The 25,401-nt window shown below is 36.2% G+C and overlaps 1 protein-coding gene across 1 annotated transcript in view; it reads right to left on the bottom strand.

Moving 5' to 3' along the window:
• Positions 1-25,401, bottom strand: part of UBE3C (ubiquitin protein ligase E3C) — a 73,880-nt gene that overhangs the window by 27,292 nt on the left and 21,187 nt on the right. The window contains exons 10-17 of the mRNA XM_061349380.1: positions 24,958-25,145; positions 17,425-17,511; positions 16,570-16,727; positions 15,764-15,996; positions 10,746-10,850; positions 9,534-9,621; positions 6,090-6,187; positions 3,039-3,171 (exon numbers count right to left, since the gene is read on the bottom strand). Of these exons, the coding sequence (XP_061205364.1) occupies positions 3,039-3,171; positions 6,090-6,187; positions 9,534-9,621; positions 10,746-10,850; positions 15,764-15,996; positions 16,570-16,727; positions 17,425-17,511; positions 24,958-25,145 (1,090 nt within the window). The remainder of the gene's footprint in view (positions 1-3,038; positions 3,172-6,089; positions 6,188-9,533; positions 9,622-10,745; positions 10,851-15,763; positions 15,997-16,569; positions 16,728-17,424; positions 17,512-24,957; positions 25,146-25,401) is intronic.

Genomic DNA, 25,401 nt, shown 5'->3' with positions numbered 1-25,401 from the left:
AAACACAGACTCAAATACAACTATCTGCTTGAATTTTGTTTGGATAAAAACACATGTAGCTACACATACAAACATATCTACACTAACTTTACATAAAAATTGAATTATTAAGTAATAGCAAAAACCTATTACTGGCTTGAATTTTGGCAAATTCAGTAGGTGAAACTCACTTCGTACAAAGGATCTTGCTTTAAGAGCCATCAAAAGATAGAACGGAAAGACACTTGGTAGGGGAAGGAAAAAAAAAACCCTCAGAGTATTTTAAAGAGAACAAAGAATAATTTGAAAACATATATAAAATATTAAAATATAAAACATTGTGAATTCAAGGCTCAAATTTCTCCTGTCTGAAGGGACCATCAATAAACCTTGCATTCCCTTAGAGGGGTTGATTGTTACCATTACAGTATTTGATACTAAACATAGTATTTTTGATACTTTGGACCCATTGCTATGTCATGTAATTCCAGTGAGCAAGGTGGGGTAAAGTTGGACATGTTCTCAAGGCAGGTGTTCCACTTGTTTCATAGAATCCTGCTGCTTGAGAAAGAAGCAGTATTTAATTGTTGAACCGAGTATACATAACAAGGAAGAAGGTCCTTTTTTCTCAATTCATGAAGATTTCCCAAGATCTAACCAAATACACAACTTTTATGCAAACCCTTGCATTAACCACACTTGCATCCCACCAAAGCAATCAGTAACAAACCAGTAGCAGTAAAACTTTCTACTGCTTCCATGTGCTACAAATGCACACATTATGGGTGGCCAGCTGATGCTTACGGGGGAATCTTCACATTGTAGAAACAGAATTTCTCCTGAACCACCAAGTGTCCTTCTCCCATTAGCAAATGCCTCTACATCTGCTAGTAATTTCCAATTTCACACTTCGCTATTTTTAAGTTACCTATTAGTATTTCATTCAAGTTAAATGCTCTCCTGCACAAAAATTCTGCTTGCTGGAAATAGCAGATGGCCATTTTTAGCCATAGGCACTGCAACAGGTGCACTCACTACTCATCACCATTCAAAACTAAAAAACAGACCACTGGCAAAAGAGACTCTAAAGCATACAGGCACTCCTTGTCTTCAGACTCCTGAGATATAGAGCACTGACGTTAAAACTTTTATATATGCAAAATGTTGCTTCAGTGTTTTTTGGGGTCCTATGAAGAAAATTATTTGCCTCTTCCTCTATGTACTGACAACCAGATTTATAGCAAGGAGGGAAGAATAGTCCTAAAACCAATTCACATGTCAAAACATGTGATCAGGTAGAGGTGGACTCCAAGTTAGTGTAAGCTCAGTTTTGTAACTCTTAACTAGAATGTAACTGGAGTCCACTGGAGGCTATTGTGGCATATTCTGAAAGTATAGTCACAGGAATAAAAATTATAAATGCTTGCACATTATTAAGCATATGACAGCCATATAAAAATAGAGACCCACGAGAATCAGCCTAATACATTTCTGCTACTCTAAGCTTGTTTTCTTAATAAAGTTCATTATCTCAGTTAAGGTACTACAGAAACATTAAACAGCTCTCTTCTCAGGGCCAGTAAACAAACTGAATGCCTCTTCCATATCAGTGTTCTTCACTCTCTCCTCATCAATTCTAGAACCTCATCTATCCTCTGTTCAATCTCCCAGATTGATTTTAATCGATTCTTTCTATAGTCTTGAAATCATGCTGGGAAGCCCAAAGTCATACGCACTTTTTAAGTGCTGACGGTCAGTTACATTCTTGCTAATAAGGCCCAGTATGCAGTCAGCTTTCATCTCACCAAGGGGAACTCTTTTATTTGTTCAATTTCTTGTCCACTATGAACCCCACAGTCCTTTATTGAAAGAAAAACTTTTTAGCCAGTCAGTGCTCAGTCAGTACTGCTACAGTTACAGGATTTGGTATTTCCTAAGCTTCATGAGGTTTCTGTAAGCCTTTTAATTCAGACTGTCGAGGGCCACCTGAGTGGCGAACTGATCTTTCAGTTCTGACTGAACTGACTGTTCCCCTCAACTTCATATTGCTTGCGACCTTACTAATGGTGGAATGCATCCCAGTACCCAGCTTGTCAGACTGTATGTTAAGCTTAGGAAATATGCATTCTAAAACTCTTTACTAATTTAATAAAGCTACAAGAGGTTGTAATGTAGTCTTCATAAAGAATGTGCTTCTCAGTTAAAGATAACTTATTAAACAAATAAGTTGGCCTGTCTGTTACATCACATTGCATTATTCAACTGCAGTTTCTGAACTGTGTTTTCATGTATTTAGGGAGGGAGGAAAGGGCAACACAACAGACTCAACTTTTTCTATTTTCCAATTCCAGAGTAAAGGAAATTAAGTATGTTCTCCAGTAATTTTATACAAACCAAGAATATCAAACTACTTCTTCCTCTCTAAACTAAGTGGTTCTCCAGGAGGGAACTTGCATGGCACAGCAGGTGAAATATGGCAAACCTCAAGTATTCAGCAAATATCCTTTTTATATGCAAAAATACCATACAGCTAATAAGGACTTTATTTTGTCAGGCTTTATCTATACTGGGATTTTGGTTTCTGGAGTAACCACTCTCACACAAAATCACACTAAGATATGATTTAAATCAATGGGGTAAAATAATACTTCACCATACTATCAAAGTGTGCCGCATTAACCTTATCAGCCACACTGTACCTAGCAAATCCTGTGCAGTCTAGATAAATTTGCTGACACAGATTACCAAAGCAGATAGTATCTAATAAACTATACAGATAAATACACGAAGTGCAGTTTTACTGGCAAGTAAGTGGGAAGAAAAGCCCTGTAAATGTAGGTTTGAACTAAGGAAGAGTGTGCACAAGAGACTGAGACTGCAATAATCAGAAAGAATGTGGATGAGAATACCTTCATTGTAAAAATTGGGGAAGTTTATAAGAACTTTCACACCTTAGACTGGATACACTTTCAATATCCTACTCAAGTAATGAAGTAGTAACTACATGGTAAGAATGGTTAAATGTTAGAAACACGCCAACAACTTAACTGTAAACCTACCATTTTCAGGAGAAAGTTTATCATAAGCATCTTCATAAATATAGTTTCTCCTTATAGTGACATTAATTCCATCCAAAAATGGCCCATCTCCTTGAACTTCTTGCTTATCAGCATAGATCAGTCTTTGAAAAATCTGTTAAAATAAGTGAAAAGAGAAACTACATCATCATGCAGATCTAAATATTCAATAAGAGATGGTTATTTGCTACTATTACTGTCCTTTGAGTTGCTTCTGGGCACTCACTTTCAGGTGATTTGTCTTCTCTCACTGAGCTGCAGAAATATAATACAGTGCCATGTCACAGGGAAGGGGAGAGGACAGACATGCAAAGAACTTTTCTGTGTTAAGATACCATCTTCAGTTCTTTCTACATAAAAAGGCCTATCTACAAACACTGTGTCAGTGATTACAATTTCCTCTACCTAACTTTCAGAGTTCTGAAATACAAAGCATTCAAAAACAAAGGGAAAAAACTCACATGAATATTCTGCACACACAGAGGCAATCCTCAAAACTGGTAATTTTTTGTAGGGCTTAGTTACAAGAAGCTAGGTATCAGTTCCCTGGGAAGGAGTCAGCAAATAACTCAAAGCAAAACAGTGGATAGCACTGCCATATTAAACAAAGAACCAATTCAAAAAATGCATGCTTAAGTATAAACTGAACTTCACATTTTCCCTTTGCAAGTCCTCACAACAGGAACCTGCTACAGTTCACCTGAAGAATAACTGTGGCTAACTGCATTTCTATGTCAATATTTAGCACGGGATGGGGCTGCTCAATGCCTAATAATGTTCAATATACTCTCAATGCAGTCTGTCCTCTCTTGCTGCTTTCCCATATTCAGTAAATAATCGAATACATTTTCTAAGGGATGTAATCTCCTAACAGTATCACAAGCTGCTTTCTTAACTAAGAAGACTAGGAAAGCGCGTCCAGTGATGTTTAAAACCAACAAATGTACCATGGAAGAGGAAAATCTGACAACAGCAGACAAAGGAACCCGGTGGATAGAGAACTGGCTGGATAGCTGCTCGCAAAGAGTTGCAGTCAACGGCTAAATGTCCAGTTGGACACTGATAATGAGTGGTGACCCTCAGGAGTTAGTGTTGGGACTGATCCCATTCAACATCTTTGTCAGCGACATGGACAGTGTGAGTGCACCCTCAGCAAGTCTGCCGATGACACCAAGCTGTGTGGTTCAACTGATACGTTGGAGGGAAGGGATGCCATCCAGAGGGACCTTGACATGCTCAAGGGGTGGGACAATGCCAACCTTATGAGCTTCAACCAAGCCAAGTGCAAGATCAAGGCATTCCAGGCACAGCTACAGGTTGGGCAGAGAAGAGATTCAGAGCAGCCCTGCGGAGAAGGACTTGGGGGTGCTGGTCGATGAGAAAATGAACATGAGCCGGCAGCGTTGCATTCGCAGTCCAAAAAACCAACTGTATCCCCGGCTGCATCAAGAGAAGTGTGAAAAGCAGGTCAACGGAGGTGATCCTGCCCCTCTACTCTGCTCTCGTGAGACTTCACTTGGAATACTGTGTGCAGTTCTGGTGTCCTCAACATAAGAAGGACATGGAGCTCTTGGAGCAAGTCCAGAGAAGGGCCACGAGGATGATCAGGGAACTGGAGCACCTCCCGTATGAAGACAGGCTGAGAAAGTTGGGGCTGTTCAGCCTGGAGAAGAGAAGGCTGCATGGAGACCTCATAGTAGCCTTCCAGTATCTGACAGGTATCGTAAGGATGCCTGAGAGGGACTCTTCATTAGGGACTGTACCGACAGGACAAGGGGTAAGGGGTTCAAACTTAAACAGGGGATGTTCAGAATAGATATAAGGAAGAAGCTCTTTAAGGGTGGTGAGGCACTGGAACTGGCTGCCCAAAGAAGTGGCTCTATCCCTGGCAGTGTCCAAGGCCAGGCTGGACAGAGCCTTGGACAACACGGTCTGGAGTGAGGCATTCCTGCCCAAGGTTTGTGAATCAAACAAGGTTTTATGAATTCCAGAAACTTAACATATATAAATCTCAACATAGCTTTAGGAAGCCCAGAGGTTGTAAACAGTGGCTAAATCATGACACAGAGATCCCTGCTTGAGGTCACTTTCAGCTATTTGCATATTATCCTGCTGCAAAGATGCACACACAGTATTAAGATGTTTTGTGGGAACAACTGTTTCATAAGCCTGGAAAAGCACTCCTTTTCTATCAAATCTGTCACTGTCTTTTTTGGCAAATACTGATTTACTTTCCCTATGGAACTAACTATTCTTCATTCCCTTTAGGGTGCCTTGCAACTTAGTGTTTCCAAGACAATCAGCAAGCAGTTTTTAAGTAACTGATACTGTTGAATATTTCAGAAAAGCAGTTCAGGAAAAAAAAAGTGCATAACAGATTAAGAGCTTTAAAAAAGTATGATGCGAAACAAAACATAATAGAACAATTACATCTTTAAAATATAGACAACATTGAAAAGCAAATCCAACAAGAATCTTGCAAGTTTTAAATCATACTCTTTTAAAGTTCAGCTAGTCTGCTATTAATGTAGAAATTTAATCTCTAGGCGTTGTTTTCCCAAAATGGACATCCATCATCTCATCCTAAGTATATCAACCCACTGCACAAAGGTGTCCAGTCTTGACCTTGGAATCTGTTTATTACAGATACACAACTAGTTAGTGCTCTGCTTACCACAAGAGGGTGCAATCATGTAGATCAATCACTGAATGAGGACTGCAGTTTATTATGAACATAGGACTGCTCTCATGTATCTTGGAATATGCGTTTCTAATTTTAATGCAGTTATGATAAAGAGTAATATGACTAGTAAAAGAAGAGAAAAGTAACTAACTTCAAATGTTCAACTGCCATATGAGTACTGAAGAAAAACAGCGTGGCCGTGTCCTTCTGTAGGGAAAAGCACCTAGCTAAGTATAAACTTAACTAGAGTGAGTTTCTACTTAGCTGAGTGCCTTTTTTTTTTTTTTTTTACAGTTACTGAAAGCATAAAACTAGAAAACCAATTGCATATTAAATTAGAAATTAGGTACCTTTACTCTTTCTTCAAACGGAACTACAAAAGGCAGCTCTGTCAGAATTGCAAGTTGTCGTTCTTCAGATACAGAAAGAGGTGCTGGTTCCAACCCCACTTAAAATAGAAACAATAATTTTAAAAATTTTAGAAAGCACATTTTTTTAAAACATTTTTTTTTTTGGTATCAAGTGGCTCAATTTACTTTGCATTAAAATATATGTATGTTAAAATAGTTTGTTTACTGAATAGTCACACACAGCCTTACCTTTCTTTAAACATTAGTTTGTGTAAGCAAATTGAAACGTAAGTAGTGAAAACACATGGAAAACAAAATGTGTATAAAAACAGGTACTCCTGTATTTTTCATTTTATTCAGAGGAAATGTTATTTTCTTGTTACTGACAGCTTAATTTTTAAATTAAGAAAAATACATGATAGAAGACAATTAAGAAGTTGTAAGCAATTAGAATTTTCATCGCAGGAATACACAATACCCCCATCTCAATGCCCAAAACAGTTTAAAGGTACTGTGCTTTCAAATGCAACACCTACTTTCAATCAAATCATTTTAGGCATAAAGCCTAAAGAATTAAACCAAACCTAATGAAACTAACGCAAAGATAACATTTCAATGAGTTTTCCAACAGCAAGGTCACAGTGGATCACATTAAATCCTAGCCCCTGGAGAAACAGTGAGAAGAACATCAAGAAACTGTGTAATGTGCTTAGGAAAAAAGAAAAAGGTTAGAGAAGAACTAAAGCAGCACCAGCAACAGAGAGACTCGATCACTTGCGCTTCCCAAGCTATCATGCAGTTCCTTTGAACCTTCTTCTAACCACAGATGTTTTTAGGAAACAATTCATCTTGGGGGGATGCACAGTAGAGTGACAATCCTGCTCTAACTACATGGGAAGAAACTCAGTTGCTGAGCACATATCTCACGGTAAATTAACTACAGCAAAAAGAAAACGGAATTGTCCATTGACTAGACACTGTGGCTAAAGATCCACCTAGATTCAGTCTACAGAGGAAACAAAACCCAGAACTCCTTAGTTGTTTCATGTTTAATAAAAAAAAAAAAAAAAGACTCCAGAGTCTAGACTAGTCATAGCCCATATTACAACACTGAAGTAAATGCTTCATATTATTACCCAGCCTGGAAATTTATAATAACAGTTTTAAGTTTTTCTTTTGGGTCCTTCCTACCTATGGTGCCTAGCATCTTGCTGCACTGCTGCAACTGGACAACACTTCAATGTTCTTTTTTTCTTTTACCCGTCAAAGCACTTTAAGTAGGGATATTTTAAGCACCAATTTAAGATGACGTGACCCAAAACATCAGTATACTTGATGTATATTCATTCAGGTCAGGTTCCAACATTGCAAGCTTTTGGAATTTCTGATATAATGCTTATCTGTGATTACCCTTAGTTTGCTTAGTAAACATTTTTAATTAAAGCCAATGTATGCAGCCTATTAAGCTAACAGTTAAAAGCATTTTAAATAAAAAGTGCATGTACAGCAAAGGTAAACTACTACATGTCTTCGACAGTTCAATTATTCCAGTCAATTAGTCAATTTTATCTGCATTTCTCCATCACAGCTTCTTTCTTTAAAGAGAAATATGGGATGGAGTCATCAATACAGAGGGCATTTAGAACTCACAAGTCTGCCATTTAAGTAAATGAAAAAGCACAAATAAACATGACCATATGTGATTCAGCAGTACTTTCATGCTAATTGGCTTTAACCCATATGGAGTCAACAGGGATTAAATGAGTCCTGTGCATATTGTTACCTGCTTGCTTTCACACATTCATGTCAACTGTACCTTTTTTAGCCTGATTTCGTATGAAAATGAGGCTTACATGAACAAAGTGTCATCCCTCCTCACCAACACACCTTTTGAGCTAACCAGCTGAATTTTAACTTCGACAGAGAATAAGAGGTTCAAAAAACCTAAATTTTGTTAACATTTTCAGTTAGACAGAGAAGAGAAATTCCTTTAGTGACCTGATTACAGAAGCAGCAAGGAGAGCTCAGCTATCTGCTCCGTTCAGTGTGTCAGCTTGTCTGACAGCCAGCCAGCAAAATGAGGGCACATAGCTACTCTGCAGCAACAACGGCACTTGCATTCCTTATCCACCAACTGCTCCAATCAAGACAACTCATAAAATGGAGGGTGCTATTATGGGAAGAAAGACAAGGGAGAGATCAAGATACTGTACCTATGAGGGGAAGGATGAGCAGCATGGGGGAGAATCTGGAAATTATAGAGATCAGTGATGTAGAGTCTATAAGATAGGATACAGGCCTGTGGAAGCCTGGCAATTTTGGATAAACACCTGCTTTTTAAGATTTTGTATTACCGATCACTTAGAATAGGTAAGTTCTAAAGAGAGGAACCAAACTGAAAAAATATTTGATTCAGAAGTCTGAGAAGTACTTACACTAGAACAATTAGTTGTTATCTGGCAACTAAATTGATACGGTGATCAAGGTAAATTTAGACCACCATACCTTTCGTTTTTTTTCCTAAATCATTAGAAGTTTTTGATTTCAACCTTGGACAAAGCCCTTAATTCTGTACAACTCTATAGCAGCATCCAAAGACTCTGGTCTCTAAATGATCTACTATACCTGGCTAAGATACTCAAACGGATTACGTCATTTTGAAAGAGTAGGGACTCTCACAAATGAATCATTTTGCTGCTTAAAGGCCCCATCTCTAATTCATTAATAAATCTCACAAGTATTAGTGATTTAATGATTACCTGAGCATAGCAAGGTAAAATTCTAGACTAGTGAAGCTACAAAGGTATGAAAAGCTGAAAGAAGCAGACTGGCTACATGAGAAAGCACAATGACATGACTGAACTAATGGAAATTTACCCTGATTGCTAAGTTGGTCCCATTCTCTCATTTTTCCTTTGGAAGTTCCATAAAGTCCTGATACTTCGAGTAGTTCAAGAGGTTAAGTTTCTGGCTTATCTAATTAGAGACAATATTCATAAACAGTAATTCTTATCATGGTTCCTACAGCTTGTTCGTTATAGGTTAATATATAATAAATCTCTTTGTAGTATACAGTATAAGCAAAACCTCAAAGCTTTACATCTTCTCCAACTTTATTAATTTTGCATCTTATGCAAGTGCCTTTTATACATGTTAAAGATGTATGTTTCTACCATACAATTTGTTCATCTTGTTATTTCCCCTAATCGATGCAAGCAGAAGCTTGGGGAAAACTTACATCCAATACTTGAATATTCTAAAAGACAATCATACACATGTGTATATAAATATACTTTTTTTTTAATATCTGAAACAGAACTATGAAAGACTGCCTTGCTTTTGGCTATCATTAAGACTTTTATACAAAATACTTAACCAAGCTTTATAAGAGGCAGTATGTTATTTTGACTTAGCGAAGCAAAAATTGCAAAGACCGTATCTTACCATCCAAAGTAGACTGCAACGGTCCTATTCTTCCCATTCTTCTGACTCTCCAGACATGTCTGGCAGATGGCACATACAGCTGCGTAACCTAACAGATAACAGTATTTTATAATTAAGCATTATCTAATTACATATTACACTTTACTATAAAAATTTTATAATAAGTTATATAAATACACAAAGTTGTCTCATCCAGGAGTGTGTCTGTATGCCTACACATCTTCATTTCTAATCACTCTTTCTTATATTTAAGCTTTAAAGCTCAGCTGCATAATTAACAACAATGTAATATTAACTCCAGTTATCATTTAAAAATACCATATAATGTTACATTAAATTCTGGTATTTAAGATAACAGAGAGACAAGTTTGATTTTTGAGGTGTCAAATTTTGTTCACTTTGTGCTGGTTAGCATCACAGTTTAAGACCACTGCTACTTTCCCTAAGCTGCCTAGGCACTATTTCCTAAGACTTATGAAGACCTGTCACACAGAGATGGAAATCCTGAACAAAAACAAGCAAATATGTGATCACCAAAAATAAACATAAGAGTTAATGTTAATTATTCCATGCAAAACTTAGTTAAGAAATCTGACAGTACAAAGTAGCCTAGCTAAGTGTACCTAGTTTCTTAAGACCCAAGCTGTCAATGACTCAACAGATGTACTTGCACATTCCTATTAGTGTTTTCTTTTGCACACACAGACACACACATTTTAACTGCAACATAATTTTTTTCGAAAGCTCTTAGGGGAAAAAAATTTCTATGTGAGGTAAGTACAGAAAATGCTACTGAATTTTCTTTTGGTTTGGAAGAGAATTTTGAGGGTATTTCCCACCCCCCCACCACCCCACCACCCCCCATAGAGCAATTCTATTATTTAGCATTTTTGTTCTGAGAAGTACTCTAAATAACTAGGAAATAAAATGAAACAAAATGTTACCATATTTTCAATTCTCCCCCGTTACAAATGCAGACGACTTACACTGCTGCACTGCAGAGTGCATTCTACTTCATGGATTGGAAATGCAATTTAAGAGAAAAGTTTCTTAACAGACGCAAGCATTTTACATTAGAGATAAGCAGCATTACTCCAGATCTTAAATCACACTAAATCTATAAAACATCACCGATACTGTCACGGATCAAATACTTTACCACTAGAACAATTGCACCTGTAAGGCTACTTGGAAAAAGAATATTATTCTCACCTTATCTGCTTTAATGTTTTCTTGTTCCGAGAGCCAGTGATTTGGTGGGCAGAAATTTCTCCTTGTATCTCTAGATTTCAACATTTTCACTAGGTTTGTGATGACCTAGGTGTCAGAAATACATACATTCAATATACATTCAGCACTGAGAATGAAACTGTATAATCCACAAGCAAAAAACTAAAAAGATTTCATAATGTATGAAATCATTACTTACAAAAACTTGCTCTTAAATATCTTAGAATGTGAGTAAGTAATTGTGGTTCACTTTCAAGTCATCAAAAAAACCCAGTTTATTAAAGTCCAAAACCTAAGACCTAGGGCTACCAAGAAATAAGTAACCTTAGGGCTGCACTGCACAACTAAAAAGCTGAATGCCAGTTCAGGGAAGCCTAAACAAATCATTACCAGCATCAAATTACTTATTTAAAGAAATTAACACCTAACCACACAGTTCATACAATGGTCTTTTACACAGGATTTTGTTTGTTTGGGGTTTTTTTTATATAGTTTTTCAGAAATTAAGCATATGAATAGATGTATGCTTTTAGAAGAGAGAGCTATATAGCTGTTCCTTACTAGATGAGATTCCAAACAATCTGGCTGACTTGTAGGTTTTCTTTTTCCACAAGGAGGAAAATTCTTACATTTCTGTACATCATTTTTCAAGGAAAAAGCTCCACAGAAGAATGGAACTTTTGCCTGCCATCTCAAGACAAAGGTCATATGTTATCACTCCACAGTAGGCAAATCTAAGGGATCAACTGAAAACAGTGGGTATTTCTGCATATAGACAATAAAATTAACTACTCAGCAAAAGACAGTGTGATGTACACAATGGCCAAAATGTACAAAAGCCAAAATCAACTTCAGAAAGCACAAAAGAGGGCAGAAGCATTAAACTGACAGCAAAACATAAAAGCAGAAGTTATATATCTAAAGTACATGAAAGATTGGCTTATTCTGGTTCCTGCATTAACTAAACCACTTTCAGCTAAAGGTGCCTTAGAAGAAACATTTGTATCAAAAAGACACTGAGGTCATTATAAACAAATGCTAGTATTTTTAAGGGTAAAGGACTACATCTGAAAGGACACTACAGGCTCCTTTTCAATTAATATCTTGTTAGCATTTTCAAAGGTAGATAGAGAAAAAAATCATATAATCCAGAAGTAGCTAACAATTTACCAAATTAACTACACCTTCAAAGTTCTTGTCTATTAAAACAGATCCCAGTGTAACTAGCTCAGATGTTTACAACGCAGAGTAAACCCCACCGTAAGACTGCTGAAACATCCAGCATATAAAACCACTCCTAAGAAGAGCCTAGCCCAAACATGCCTGAAAGCAGACCACAAATGACCATTTCCAGAAAAAGCATGGCTGCCAAATATTCTTGTACTGATCACCACAAGAAGGACAAAAAGCATCTACAGTCCTAAAAATACGGGGAGGGGGAAGCATTAGTAGTAATTTTCATATAATATGCACATATATACTGCTTTACTTGTAATGTTATTTACAACTTAAATGTGTTAGATAAAAGCCCTTTAGTGTTTTAAGTTAGTAAGCTCTTTCCCAGCAGAAGGTATAAGCATCTACCCGAAAACCACCTAGAAACTGGTTTAATAAATTGCTGTTTATCAGCTGAACCATCATGGGTGATGATGTGTACACCCATACTTCGCCCAATCACAAGCACATCAGCACAAACCACTATGCCGAATTCTTTTCTTTTCACAAGGATTCAAATGATGAAAGGTAATTCTGTCATTATCATAACCATACTGTCAAGAAAATGAGAAAACTGTATAGGTAACTAGTTTATGCACATCTTCGTAACAAAACTGGGAGGCTGAGGATAATGGTCAGCATGGCCACAAGGGTGTCTTTGCAACTTTAGTATTTTTCTTGGCAGTTTCCTCCAATTCAGAAAAGGGGGGGGGGGCCCCCCCAAAGAACTATCGAGCTAACAACTACTCCATCTCAAGCAACACTACATAAAACATAATTAAGTGGAATCAACAGAATATTAAATTACTAGGCTAAAAAGACATTATCACTGCTACAATGAGCAGCCATCTGCTTTGCAACTTAGAACTACAGACCTTGAAAAATGAATAGAAAAAAAAACATACACCAAGCTTTTCTGAAGTAATCTTGCTAAAAGACAATCTTAATGGGCAGGTGTCAAGAGTAACATAGAGCTTAATGGGCCTTCTAAAGGATTCTGTATCTAGGTACTACACAAAAGACCTTTCAAGATACCGTTTGTATAGTAACCTCTTGAATAAAGACAGAACAAAGAATGCTAATAAGGGAACTGTCTGATTACACAGGAATTTTCATCACCTTGCCCTTATAAAATTCAGTGCAGGTCTGATGGGTCACTGAAGCTCTCTGGTGCCATTACCACTATATGTAAGAGCAAAGATATAAAAAGGAGGAAAAAAAAATCTGAAAAAGTTATCCACATGAGGACCATGCTAATAAAGTATTTTACAAGCAGTTGAAGAATCCTTTAAGGAAGCTGAATCAAATTAGGTGAGACTGGAGTTCCTTCTACATAATGCATGGATCCTGAGAACACCAGCAATCTGAACTCATTACTAAATTTTTTGGTATATATTTTATTGAAACAAAAGACCCACTCAATAAATATTAAAATGGAGATTTCTTTCCAATAAAGTGCCAAGTGCAAGACACATTCAAAACTAAAATTCAGCAAAATTAGCAACTTAATTTCATTGGATTAACTCAAGATAGTGAAATAATTATTTCATTTGACAACATCCATATTCATTTACCCATAACTTAAATCCTTCTACTGAACCTGTAACAGTAACTACACTATTCAATATTGTACCAAAAAAGAGGGATTCTGCTAAATAAAGATGTAAATCTTACCAAAGACCTCCAACCTGTTACCAAATACTGACATCGCTGTCAGCAGTCTCACTGTTTTCAGATTTACCATTATCTTGCAGAAATAAAGCCTCTATTTACGTGTATGTATATATATATATGCACACACACAGAGGAATGTATTTCATTAGATACAAATGGCATGGAAAAGATGCAAAGGAAGTGTGAGAAATGGAAAGAAAATAAAGGAAAACCATGAAATTAAAGGCACAGGTGATAGGGAAGGAACAGGCATTTTTCTCTTCAGGCAGCTTGCCTAGGTTTTTCTTTAGGTTTCTCTCTCCTATTTGGCAGATGATGAACCACTTTAGCTTTGTTTTAATGATCTGGAAGAAGATACTGTTGCCTGCTACTGACAAGAAGCTATTTTGAAGCTGCCCTCAGAAAAGACTCAAGTGCTGTATACAGCAGTCTTCTTGTAAGATGAACTAGCTGTGATGAATTTTTATCTGTAACAACACACTTCTGAAGGAGTAAACGAGGGAAGCTTTATTATTAACTACTTTTTTTAATAGAACCAGAGCCTTCAAGATATCCGTAAGATTTACAATTGTAACTCACATAACGGAAGACAACCCTGGCTCCAGGAAACAGCAACAAGTTTAGAAAGTTCCACTACAAGTTTAATTTTTGGCTGACAAAGTAACTCAGGATTTTACAACTTTCTGAATGACACCAAAATAAATCAAATTCATCTAAAACATAAGCAGCTTAAAAATCAATTGATTAAATATGACAAACCAAAAAGAAGAACTAGAACGTGGCGTGATACAAACTGCATACATAACACCCCTAGCATGCTGTCCTTCTTAGAAAAATAGACACACTGGAGTTTTCACATGTGACCTTTAAATCAAAAGTTTATTTGGCAACTTAAAGACAAGTAATTAAATTAAATTCTGCAAACATATATTAGATCAATCCGTGCAAATTACGAATTCAGTGGTGCATTAGGACTGTATTCAATGCAATCAAAACATTATCAGTTACTCTCACTGCTATTAATGCTTATGCTCATAAGTGAAATGTGTTGTAAAATCAGGCAGAATAGGCTAGATAGAGGCTATCTTAGACTTGTAGAATGAATAAGCATTCCTTAATTAGCCCATCAGGTTAAGTGCAAGCCTTAATGGGCCTTTCCTAAAGTCTAGCATGACATCTTTCTCCAAACATGGCCAAGAAGAAAGTTCCATTAGCAATATTAATACAAGCTTAGTTGATCATTTTCATTCAATTAACTTCTTTCAATTAAATAGATAGCTTGACAAAAGCGGTGATAAAAGACCTGAAGGGACAGCTGATGACTCGAACTGAACATTAGTGTGCGAGAGGTCGCCAGTATTAAACAGACTGTAAATCTAGCATTCAATTTGGAAAATGCATTTCTTCTGCTCCCACTTCTTTAATGAGCAATTTTAGCTGACTAGATGTGTTTGCTGCAGAATTTTCATGACAAGTCAAGCACTCCTTTTTTTTCAGCAACAGTTATATTAGGTCTTTTCCTGCCAACATTTTCAGCTTCTCTTAACTCGTCTTCAGCAGGAGGCCATGGATAAAACTGGCAGAAAATACATTGGTAGATATCCAGAAAGAACATACATTAAGTTTACATTTGCTAAGCCAGATTCACCATACCATTAGTATTTCAGCAAGCCCAAAACACCAACAAAACCACTACAGCATGGTACCAATTTAGTCAAACCACTGAATACAAAAGTACTCTAATAATCGTTTGATTCAGTTAGAATTTCACACCTACATACAGTTACCATGAAATGCTTATGGACCTTGCTGAATGGGAGTCCAATTTAAAACCTATATCCTATGCAGTAACTTTTTTTTTAACAGGATAAGCAAGAAAAGGAAATTAAGAGCTCCCAGAAGAAAGAAAATAAAAATGTTTCAATTACCAGAATTTACTCACTCAAGTTTGGCATATACACCAAAAAGGAACTTTCCCAAATCCATATTCCTTGTTAACAACCACCTTAAAAGTATCATTAAAGGAGAAAAAAAAATTAACCTAATCTTCTATCTTCAGCAGACGCCTGAAAATTTTATTGAAATATGTTCTGAAAATTGACACCATTTACCTTGAATAACTGAATCCACCTTTTTTGTTCTGCCTGTATACATTGCTGCATTTCAGTATTTTTTGTTACTCCAACACTTCTAAATGCTGCAATATATTCCTCACGAACCTCTGGTTTTGTTTCTGGGTAAGCCAACTTTATGATTCCTAAACATGCATCTCGAAGGCAGCGTGATAATATTACAAGCTCTTCTAGTGTAAAAGGCATCATTGATGATTGTCTTTGACCTGCAACTACATAAAACACAAGCTTAAGTTTCCTTAAAGAATTTTGGTATTTAAAAAAAACCCACAAAACACCAAAACATCAAACCCCTACTTATTTCATTGGAACTTTAATTATTTACACACAAAATCTAAAGGTAGACCAACAAAACACCGCTCAAAAAGAGTACATATTCATAAAGCCAATCAGATTTTGTAATTGTTTGCAGTCACAATTATTTTAATCATAATATTCTCTTACTCACTTTTGTGATTCCTGCTATACTGAATTTTCACATTAGACTACAGGCTCAGCCCAAAAGTAGCTCAATCTCTTCACTAACTCATTAAAAATTATCATGATTAAGATCGTCCATATCAGACCACGTAAAGCTAGGGTTCCCAAGGTGCAGACCATCATTTTTTTTCTAAATGCAATCACTATGAAAGAGCCAGCTGACAGCTGAGTGCTCAGGGGACCATCAGCAAGTCAGCCCAGAAGAGCTTCCTCACAGATGTCAGCAAATTGTTGCCCAGAGAACTTTGTGGCCTTACATAAAAACATTTTGCAAAGCACTGCTATTTAGTATGCTTGAAACTCACCTTCTATTGGATCACCAAAGAATTCATTATCATGAACAGAAATAAGTGAATGACTAAACAAAGAACTAAAAAGGTAGAAGAGAGGGATAATTCGACTAGAGTCTTCTAAGGACATTGGAGAGCCTCTTGAAATAACTTGAAGAAGTGGCACCATAGACCTTAAAATATAAAAATGCAAAATTAAAGAGATGGTAAATTGTATACTCTTTTTTATAGTATTCAGCATTCTCTTACAAATATTCAGTAGTAGTTACTACAGCAAAATAAGGACAGCGCTCTCAGTTAAATAACTATCTTCCATTCTTGCAAAATAAGGTCACTCTTTTTAAGTTCTTGTCACTATAGCATCTCAGTGTCTTGATGATACATAAACTTTGGCATTAAGTATTACTGAATGCATAGACTTTCTGGTTTAGAACGGAAACACAAAGCAAAAAGAGTAACTAATCTGCATGTCAGCACAAAGCAAATCTGCAGGTCCAGTGCCTAAATTCCTGGGAATCCAGACATTAATTACTGCATTAGTCAAAGTATATGAGATAAATCTCACACATTTAGGATGAAGTACTTGTAGCTTCTTCAGTGTTAGACTGATCTTAGTAAGCACTCCAAAACCTGCAAAACACCTACCTTATTTTAAATAAAGATTCTATTTATTTACCTATAATTACTTGCAGATATCTAAAATCCAATATTTTGCTGTTTTATGCAATCACAGGAGCTAAGTAACCATTACAGTTTTGGTTTTAATCACCTTCCACAAACACTGTAATGAAACTAATTGTCTCATTCTCTTCTTGCTAGATATACTCTGCTTTAACAAAGACTCAGTTTCAGAAATGGTATAATACATACCCTGTAATCATTCGTGTAGTCATTGAAGATATCAAATACCAAAGATGCCTCAGGAATCTGGCATTAAAGGCTAAACTATAAAGAAGCCTGCAAAGGGAAATTCAAATAAATTGTGTCTTCTAAAAGACTATTCACAAAAGAATAACTTATATGTCAAACATTTCTCAAATATAAAATAATTTATTTTTTCAAGATGGAGGCTCTTACCCTACTCAAATCTAGTGAAAGCCCCAAAAGCCGAAATAAACCAAGCATATAAATCCTTATACCTGAAATACAGAGCTTTCATTAACTCAGCAACAAACCACATGATATAAACCCACATTTGCAGTATTCCAGAGAATTAAATACTCATTAATAAAAATAATATTCACTCAGAGTTATTTACCTGGGATTTTTTTCAAATTCTAATCTATAAATTCACACTAATTAGTTAATAGGTCATTTCTGTGGTTCTTCAGACATTAACAAATACAGCAATTTTTGTGAAAAGTAGATAAAATACCTCAAAGTTCATTTATGCTAGAAGCAAATACTGATTTTAAACTATGTGGCAACTTTACTGGTATATTCTGCCTGGCAGTCACAAATACAACATCATCACTGGAACAATGCCTGTCAGGACAGTTACCACACTACTAGTACTACACATAAACTAATCCATATGTACACAGAAATTTAGTTCTTAGCTGTAAAAATAAATGTGTATGCTCACAAGTCAGTTATATACAGGACTAACTTTCACTGTATTATTTCAGACATGATAAACTTTTTATAGAAATGAGAAATAAAGAGCATCCTGGAATTACAAGTTCTCCCCTAGCCTATTTTGCCCACTGCACAAAGCAACAGATGTGACAAACGTAATTTGAAACAATTAATGTCTTCTAGGAGAAAACAAACAGGATTTGACTGACTCAAATGTCATTTTTCAAGTTCTGAAGAGCTGTATTCAGTTAGTTACCCTAAATGCTACTTTCTTAGGTCTCATAACTACTATTAGAATGAATAAGGTAAAACAGATACTCAGGTCCCACATCTCCTCTCGGAGATCAACAGCCTCATAGTACCAAAATTCCTGGTGACCATGTGTACAAGCAGGAGGAAGCTGGGAAATGGAACGTGGGAAGTAGACTAACTGCTGCCTGAAAAAACAGTATTAATTACAGACCACATGGATAAATTGTGTCAGATGGCAAAAGGAAAGAAAGCGCACATTTCATTAAGGAAAAAAGTAAAATATGAGTAAACAGGTAGAAATATTTGAGAATGGTTTAAAGTAGCAATTCATTTAAAGACATCAACACACAGAAAACACAAGAAAACCTACACGCCCACTCACAAATACTGCATAGTGCCATATGCCTCTAGGCCCTCCCTTCCTGGATGAAGCCTTGCAGGCTCTTTCTACTGCCTTCACTGAAGCACAGCCTCTCTCCAGCACTCATACAGCTATTTCTTCTTCAGGCTCTAAAACCTCATACATTCATCAAAAGCCAGTCACACAAACAAGCAACTGTTCAAGGATGAAGCAGAATGAGGAAGGGCAGAACTCTTCACTGCACAGGGAGGACAGAGTTTCACAGGTATGGGGAGTTTTGGAAATAGAGTGGGGGCATACAGAAGGTGAAATGAAATACAAGCAATCTCTTGATCTTTGTTGAAATATCACCTCTCTTATTTCAATACATAGATTTTAAATACATATATCAGTACTTTTAAAAAGAGTTGGAAGCTTCACATACTCCAGAGCAGCTGTATATTGGTGAACATCAGTAAGTTCAAGTCAGATTTGAAGCAACTGCAGCTAATGCCAGTTTTAAGGTAAGTTTTACTGTAAAATTAAGTTCTCCCTTGAATATGTGGAATTTGTGAAAACATCCAACCTGAATTCGATTCATGGGAATTTTACTTCCTTCTGAAGTCACATTATTTTGTCATTTGGGTGGAAATGATGCATTATCCTGTAGGAACGGCTTATTGTATCTAGCTAATTTAGAATAAGAATTCCTATTTTAATGTTTAACTATCTGAATGATAGCTCTGATGTCTTGGTTTCTGAAATGAGAAATCTCCTCCATGACCTTCACTTTCAGCCTCATATTTGAAATTAAAAGTAATTTGGCACAGTGCCGTTAGGTCTCATAGGACTTCCAAGTAAAAACTTGTTAATTTTACAATCATCCCTGGAAATTATGTAATAGTTTTAGTGGCAATGAACAAACATTATGGACACTGAACCTATCATAATGTAATTCACTTTTTCATTCTAGCAATATTCAGCAATAATGAAGGGGAAAAAAAAGACAAACCTTAAGAGCTTATAATAATAACCTTTGTCTAAGTTTTAGCCATTTTTATTCCATACCCGTGATTCAGGCAGTCAATTGTAACAACGGCTATATTTCATGGCCTGATTGCAGAAATGCTGAATGTATTCAACTCTCCACATTTCCCTTCCTTAAAAATCTGGTTAAATACAAAAATGCAAATTTGGTAGAGGATGTTATCATACAACCCATTTTGTCAATATGAAATACCTATGAAATATGAAGCAGATCAATTCATCAATTCTAAGTCTTTCCATACTGTTACCAGAAAATAAACATGAAACTACAAACTAAACACAGAAAGGAGAATTAGGCCATGTGTTTCAAAAAGTTTACATCACTAGATGCACATGAAATACAATTCATTGCAAAAGGAATGACAACAGAAACAACCTACTACCCTCCCACTCCAACTACAGAAATTGGCTTTCAAAGTAGAAGATAATAACTGTAACCAAAAGAGAACACACACCCCCCCACACACCCCCCACACCCCTCAAAAAAAACAAAACACCACCACAGTGCAAGGATGGCTTTGAAAGTTGCATCACTGCAAAAGTTCAATAAATTGGTTGTACTAAAAAGTTTCAAAATTTCTGGCTTCACACTGAAAAAATAAAATAAAAAAGCTTAAAAAAATGTTGAATTAAAAACAATAAAACTTTTGAGAATTAAAATAGGTCAAAATCTACCTCGATAGGTCCTTTTCTTTGGCAGATAAACTACACTATCAGGATACTGATATAAACTGTCCCATTACACCTCACAGATTATGCATTACAGGGATAGCTTATACACCCTGAAGACAAAGCATTGTCAATTCGAAAAGTGTTGAGATTAGTCAATGCAAAGCTTGAATATCCACATAATCTTGCTCACTTCTTCCTTTAAAGAAAACAAACAGAAAATACACACACACTCGAATACCAGAAATGAAAAAGATTAGACATTATCTCTTTCTATGCAAACTATAATCTAACTTGAGGGTTTCATTTTCTGTATCTGTAGTACTCTAAAAACAAACCAAGCTGCTAAAATGTAAGTCCTGGGGTTTTACCCCTCCCATGTAGTGGTTCTGAATTTTCCTGAAAATCTCACAGCATACCACCAACTCCTTTGAGACCATTATAAATGGTTTTATATAATGGATTCATTAATAGATTTTCTGTAAAGTTCAATCTTCAAATCTAACACTGTAGTTTGGCAGAGGAACCATTTCGCTACTACGGAAAAGGATAAGCTCCTTTCAAGTGTAAACAGGCACACTGTCTCAGGCACAGGCTACGAGACAGTTAAATTTACTCCAGTGATTTCTGCTACGCATCTATTTTAATCATACCAAATTAAATTATCTGCTCCCCAAAGTAAGCACATAACAATCATTTATTTATAACCTTGATTCTCTCTGTAGGTATCTAATTGTCCACAAAGGCCACATGATTTATGTCTACTTGCCAGAACAGTATTTTGGGCACCTCTGGTTTTTAAAAAAGTGTCAAATTCCTCTTGCGCAATGGGACAGATTAAATGACCCATTAAGCTTAATTTAGCTGAGGCACCACTACAAGTTAATTAGTTAAAGGCAAGATTTTTCAGTCTAGGTCATAAATTGGGCCCTGTTTCCCACTGAGACCATTTAAGTTAATGAAGAGAATACACTAGAATGAGAGGAGCTCATACAGTCTGTGAAAGGTCACTGCTGTCAGGGCAGTGCATTCTGACACTTCAGAACTGCAAGGTGTCACAGGTATGAGACAGCAGGCAAAGCCATCACTAAATGAACTATACCGCTCTCTAGGCTACTTTATGCTTTTTGCCTCACTTTGTATTGGGCAGAGAGCAGAAACAAAAAGAGTAAAAACTTCATACTCAATGGTTCTGGTTTTGAGATAAGCACAGCAGTTTAAGCATGTTCCCTAAAGAATTACTTGAACAGCCTCATGTAAAGCCTGAGTATCTTGAGCACACCTATGAAGACAGTTTGCTCCTATTACACCAGAATGTCAATTTCCAAATAATTCTCAACCACAGGTTAAGATTAGAGATGCTATGTTAATTCAACAGCAGTAATGCCTGGTCGCTATGAAATGGTTAAATCCAGATTAGCAACTACTCTGTGGCACTGACAGCTGACAGCTACTTAAGTCATAGTACAAGCACAGTTCCCACCACTAAGAGTAAGCCACAGTGATGACCTGAACTCTGTGGTATTAAGTTACGCACCTAAATATTTTGCAGAACTAAATTTACTACTTATTTAAAGTACAGTTTTGATAAACTAAAGTCTTTCAAATCTCCTTATGACAACTATGCTTCAAGACTTATTTTTTCTCCTTTTTTTAATAAGTGTACTCAATAATATGTATCAACTTTACAGTGAAAAGACGAAATCCCTGCCCCTCTGGAAACAAGCACAATTCCCAGTGACTTCATTACAATGGAGATATTATTCTACACCTCTCATCTGCCTTGCTAATTCTAGAACAATTTTTCAAGTCTTCTGGCTTTTTTCTTTAACTGGGCTTGACTGCATCTCTCCAAAACAGTAACCCACCTCTGGAACCCACCACCCTCTGCAGAGAAATCAGAAAGGAGCTATGTTCACAACTACAGTGTACTGCTGGGTATCCTGTTCTGTGCTTTCTTAAGCCTCTGTTACAAAATCAAAGAAATAACTGAGCTAATGAAGCAACACCAGCATTCCTACCACCATACAGTATCACCATCATCGAATCAAAGATGTACTGAGAAACCACAAGAAGAAAAAACATTCAGCTTTAGCAGACTGACATGTCTATACTATGAGTTTCTCATCTTTTTCCCGAACTAGCAAAAAAGCCTCAGAACTAAAACTAACACAGAGGTATTTGTTGTTTCCTTCCTTTTGAAGCCTGTGTTAACTTTACTCTAATTTTCTTCGCAGTTACTGAAAAGTTATTTTCAGTTACTACTTTCTTTATTCAGCACCTCACTTTGCAGATTTGCAGCTTTTATGTTTTTAATTATTTTTTCTATTACAGCTTTAAATGCTGTTAAATATTCGTGGGATACTCCAGGCTAAACACTGCAGGGATGGGGAAGCTGTGGCTACACCATCCTAGAACTGCTCAAGGCCAGGCTGGACAGGGCTTTGAGCAACCTGGTCTAGTGGAAGGTACCCCTGGTAGGGGGGGCTGGAACTAGGTGAACTTTAAAGGTCCCTTCTAACCCAAACTACTCTGTGGTTCTGTGAAATAAGCAAAGTCTAACAAAAGGCTAACAAGCTTTTCTAACTTTTAAACCGTATGACCCAGTATGTTTCCAAAAAGAAAATATAAGAGTATTTCTGAGCTCTTAAGATATATTAGATACATTATTTCTGCTTAACTATTTCTACATGGTTTAATTGAATAGATTACTTCCTACTGAGAATAAAGTGTATTTAAAAGTTAGTTACAAAAATAAGTGAATCATCTTTCAAAAGACTATCACTAAATCTGACAAAATATTTGGGCAATAAAAAAAATCATCAAGCAATTTAAAAAGTGGAAATTAATGATGAAAAGATCTTTTCATTGTCTTTTGAAATGGCACAATATTTAGTACCTGTAAAACAAACATCAGATATCCTTTGAAAAACACTCAAAAATGATGTTTAGAATAGCTGCTTGGTAACTTAGGCCAAGTCTCAAATGCACTGAGAACAGACAAAAGGTTCACACCTCCTGACATGATGATGCCTGGCAAACCCAGCACTTACAATTGACTTGGAAGCCAGAACTAGTAATTAAATACCTACTTGAACTTACCAAATACCTGAATTAACTTCATATTGACCACAAAAGTAATTTTATTGGTATTACTGACACAAATGTTAGTATGTCTACTGATTATTTCTAAAATTTATACATTTAACTATTTTGAGAGCATTCAAAATTTTAAATTAGTAAATTACTATCTGTTCTAAGATGTTAAGTAGAGCTTTCATAACTCTTGAATTTACCCAATGTGTAACTACCCTGTTATCACAAATAATTGTGAAGACCCAATATAGCTTCTTAGAGGAAACAGATGTTATGCTCATACAATTAAAGTTCTGTGTGACTTCTTTATTTACTGAACACCCTTTCTACACAGTTCACCAGCAAACTTTAAGTCAAATCAGTGATGCGTTTAAACTCAGTAATTACTATCCAAGGCAATGTACTACTTGCCACAATAAAGCAGGCATTCTAATTCAACTGCTGCTATGATCTTCAGGTCTCACATCCTGCTCTAATGCAATTAGTCTACAAAGAAGTAATTACCCTAATCGAACAATCACAGTTTCACTGACATCCTACTTCCTTTAGCAGCTATAAACACCATCGGGCTAAGATAGCACCTAATTAGTTTTCTGTATCACTGTTTACAATGCAGTTTGAATTATGTTTACAGCATTCCCTAAATACTTACTTTATTACCAGCAACTACATACTCACTCAAAACTACTTGCACCAAAACAGTGTTAATACTTATGGGTCTTAGTCTGATAATAAAAAGGTCAAAAATCCTCTTCCATTGTTAGTAACATTTGTGTTTTGCAGCCTTTGTAAAAGAATGCTGTACAAATTAACAAGTGTTATCTCCATCTCAGGTGTCAAAGCCCTTTCCAAACAATAACAGTGATTTTCAACAGTTAGGAATCATTTTCACTTGTAGCAAGAGAGACATTGTCTATATATTACAGAGGGCAGAAAACACACTGGTTTCAGTGCTCAGCTAGCTAGAGAGACTGTGGAATCCGTATCACTGAAAGTTTTAAACACAAGCTACACAAACTTCTGCTACAACGACACTTAAAGCTGCCTCTGAGCACAAGGATGGATAAACTCCTTTCAAGAATCTTTGCAATCCCTGTTTGTGTGTGATTTTCTGATCACACTGATCACTGCCTGTTCCACAGTCCTCAACTAACCTATGTGCAGCTCACTAAACAAACCAAGAGCTTACATTTCTGGATTTAGTGATTACTCGAGAGAGGGCACTAGGAACAAGAAATAAAATAAAAACCAGAAAGAATCCATTCTTTGGTTTGCCTGGAATTACTATTTACATTTGAAATTATTTATTTCAGCTGATGATAAAAAAAAAACACCAGAATATCACAGGGTATTTAAAACAAATCTATCTAATAAAACCAATTTTAGATGTACTACAGTTCAACATCATTATTTATACTTGCCTGACTTTTGGCACCATCATTCGGTGTTGTACCATTAGCGTGTGGCAGATTGATGCCATCAGGGTAAAGACCTCTTCACTAGCTGAATCTCTCCAAACCATATTCAGTAGAGTATTCGTCTGCTGCTTTGTGTCCAATTTCTTTAGACACTCCTCAGTTATGTACTGAACTGATATTCTCCCATCACCCTACAAACATATTAAAGCAAAATGTGCTTTAAGTCTTTTCAATGAGCAAGTATCCCCCTTTTAAAAAATTAAAATACTTCAGAATTTTGCTAGAAAAGTTTTCTTGTACAATAATTAAAACATAAACACATATGTATATCCCAGTACCATTCTTAAAATTATCAGACCCAAGAGCCACCTTAAGTCATCTCTTCCCCCATGTCATCAGGGGACATGAAATCCAGGAATGGATGTCTACTGTAAGTTCCTTTACAAA

Source organism: Neopsephotus bourkii, unplaced genomic scaffold (assembly GCF_033783945.1).
Source record: "Neopsephotus bourkii isolate Nb327-2 ecotype Australia unplaced genomic scaffold, CSIRO-AGI_Nbou_v1 NB_53, whole genome shotgun sequence".
Lineage (NCBI taxonomy): Eukaryota > Metazoa > Chordata > Aves > Psittaciformes > Psittacidae > Neopsephotus > Neopsephotus bourkii.
Note: the sequence above shows the minus strand (reverse complement) of the source record. Positions and strands in the feature narration are given on the sequence as shown.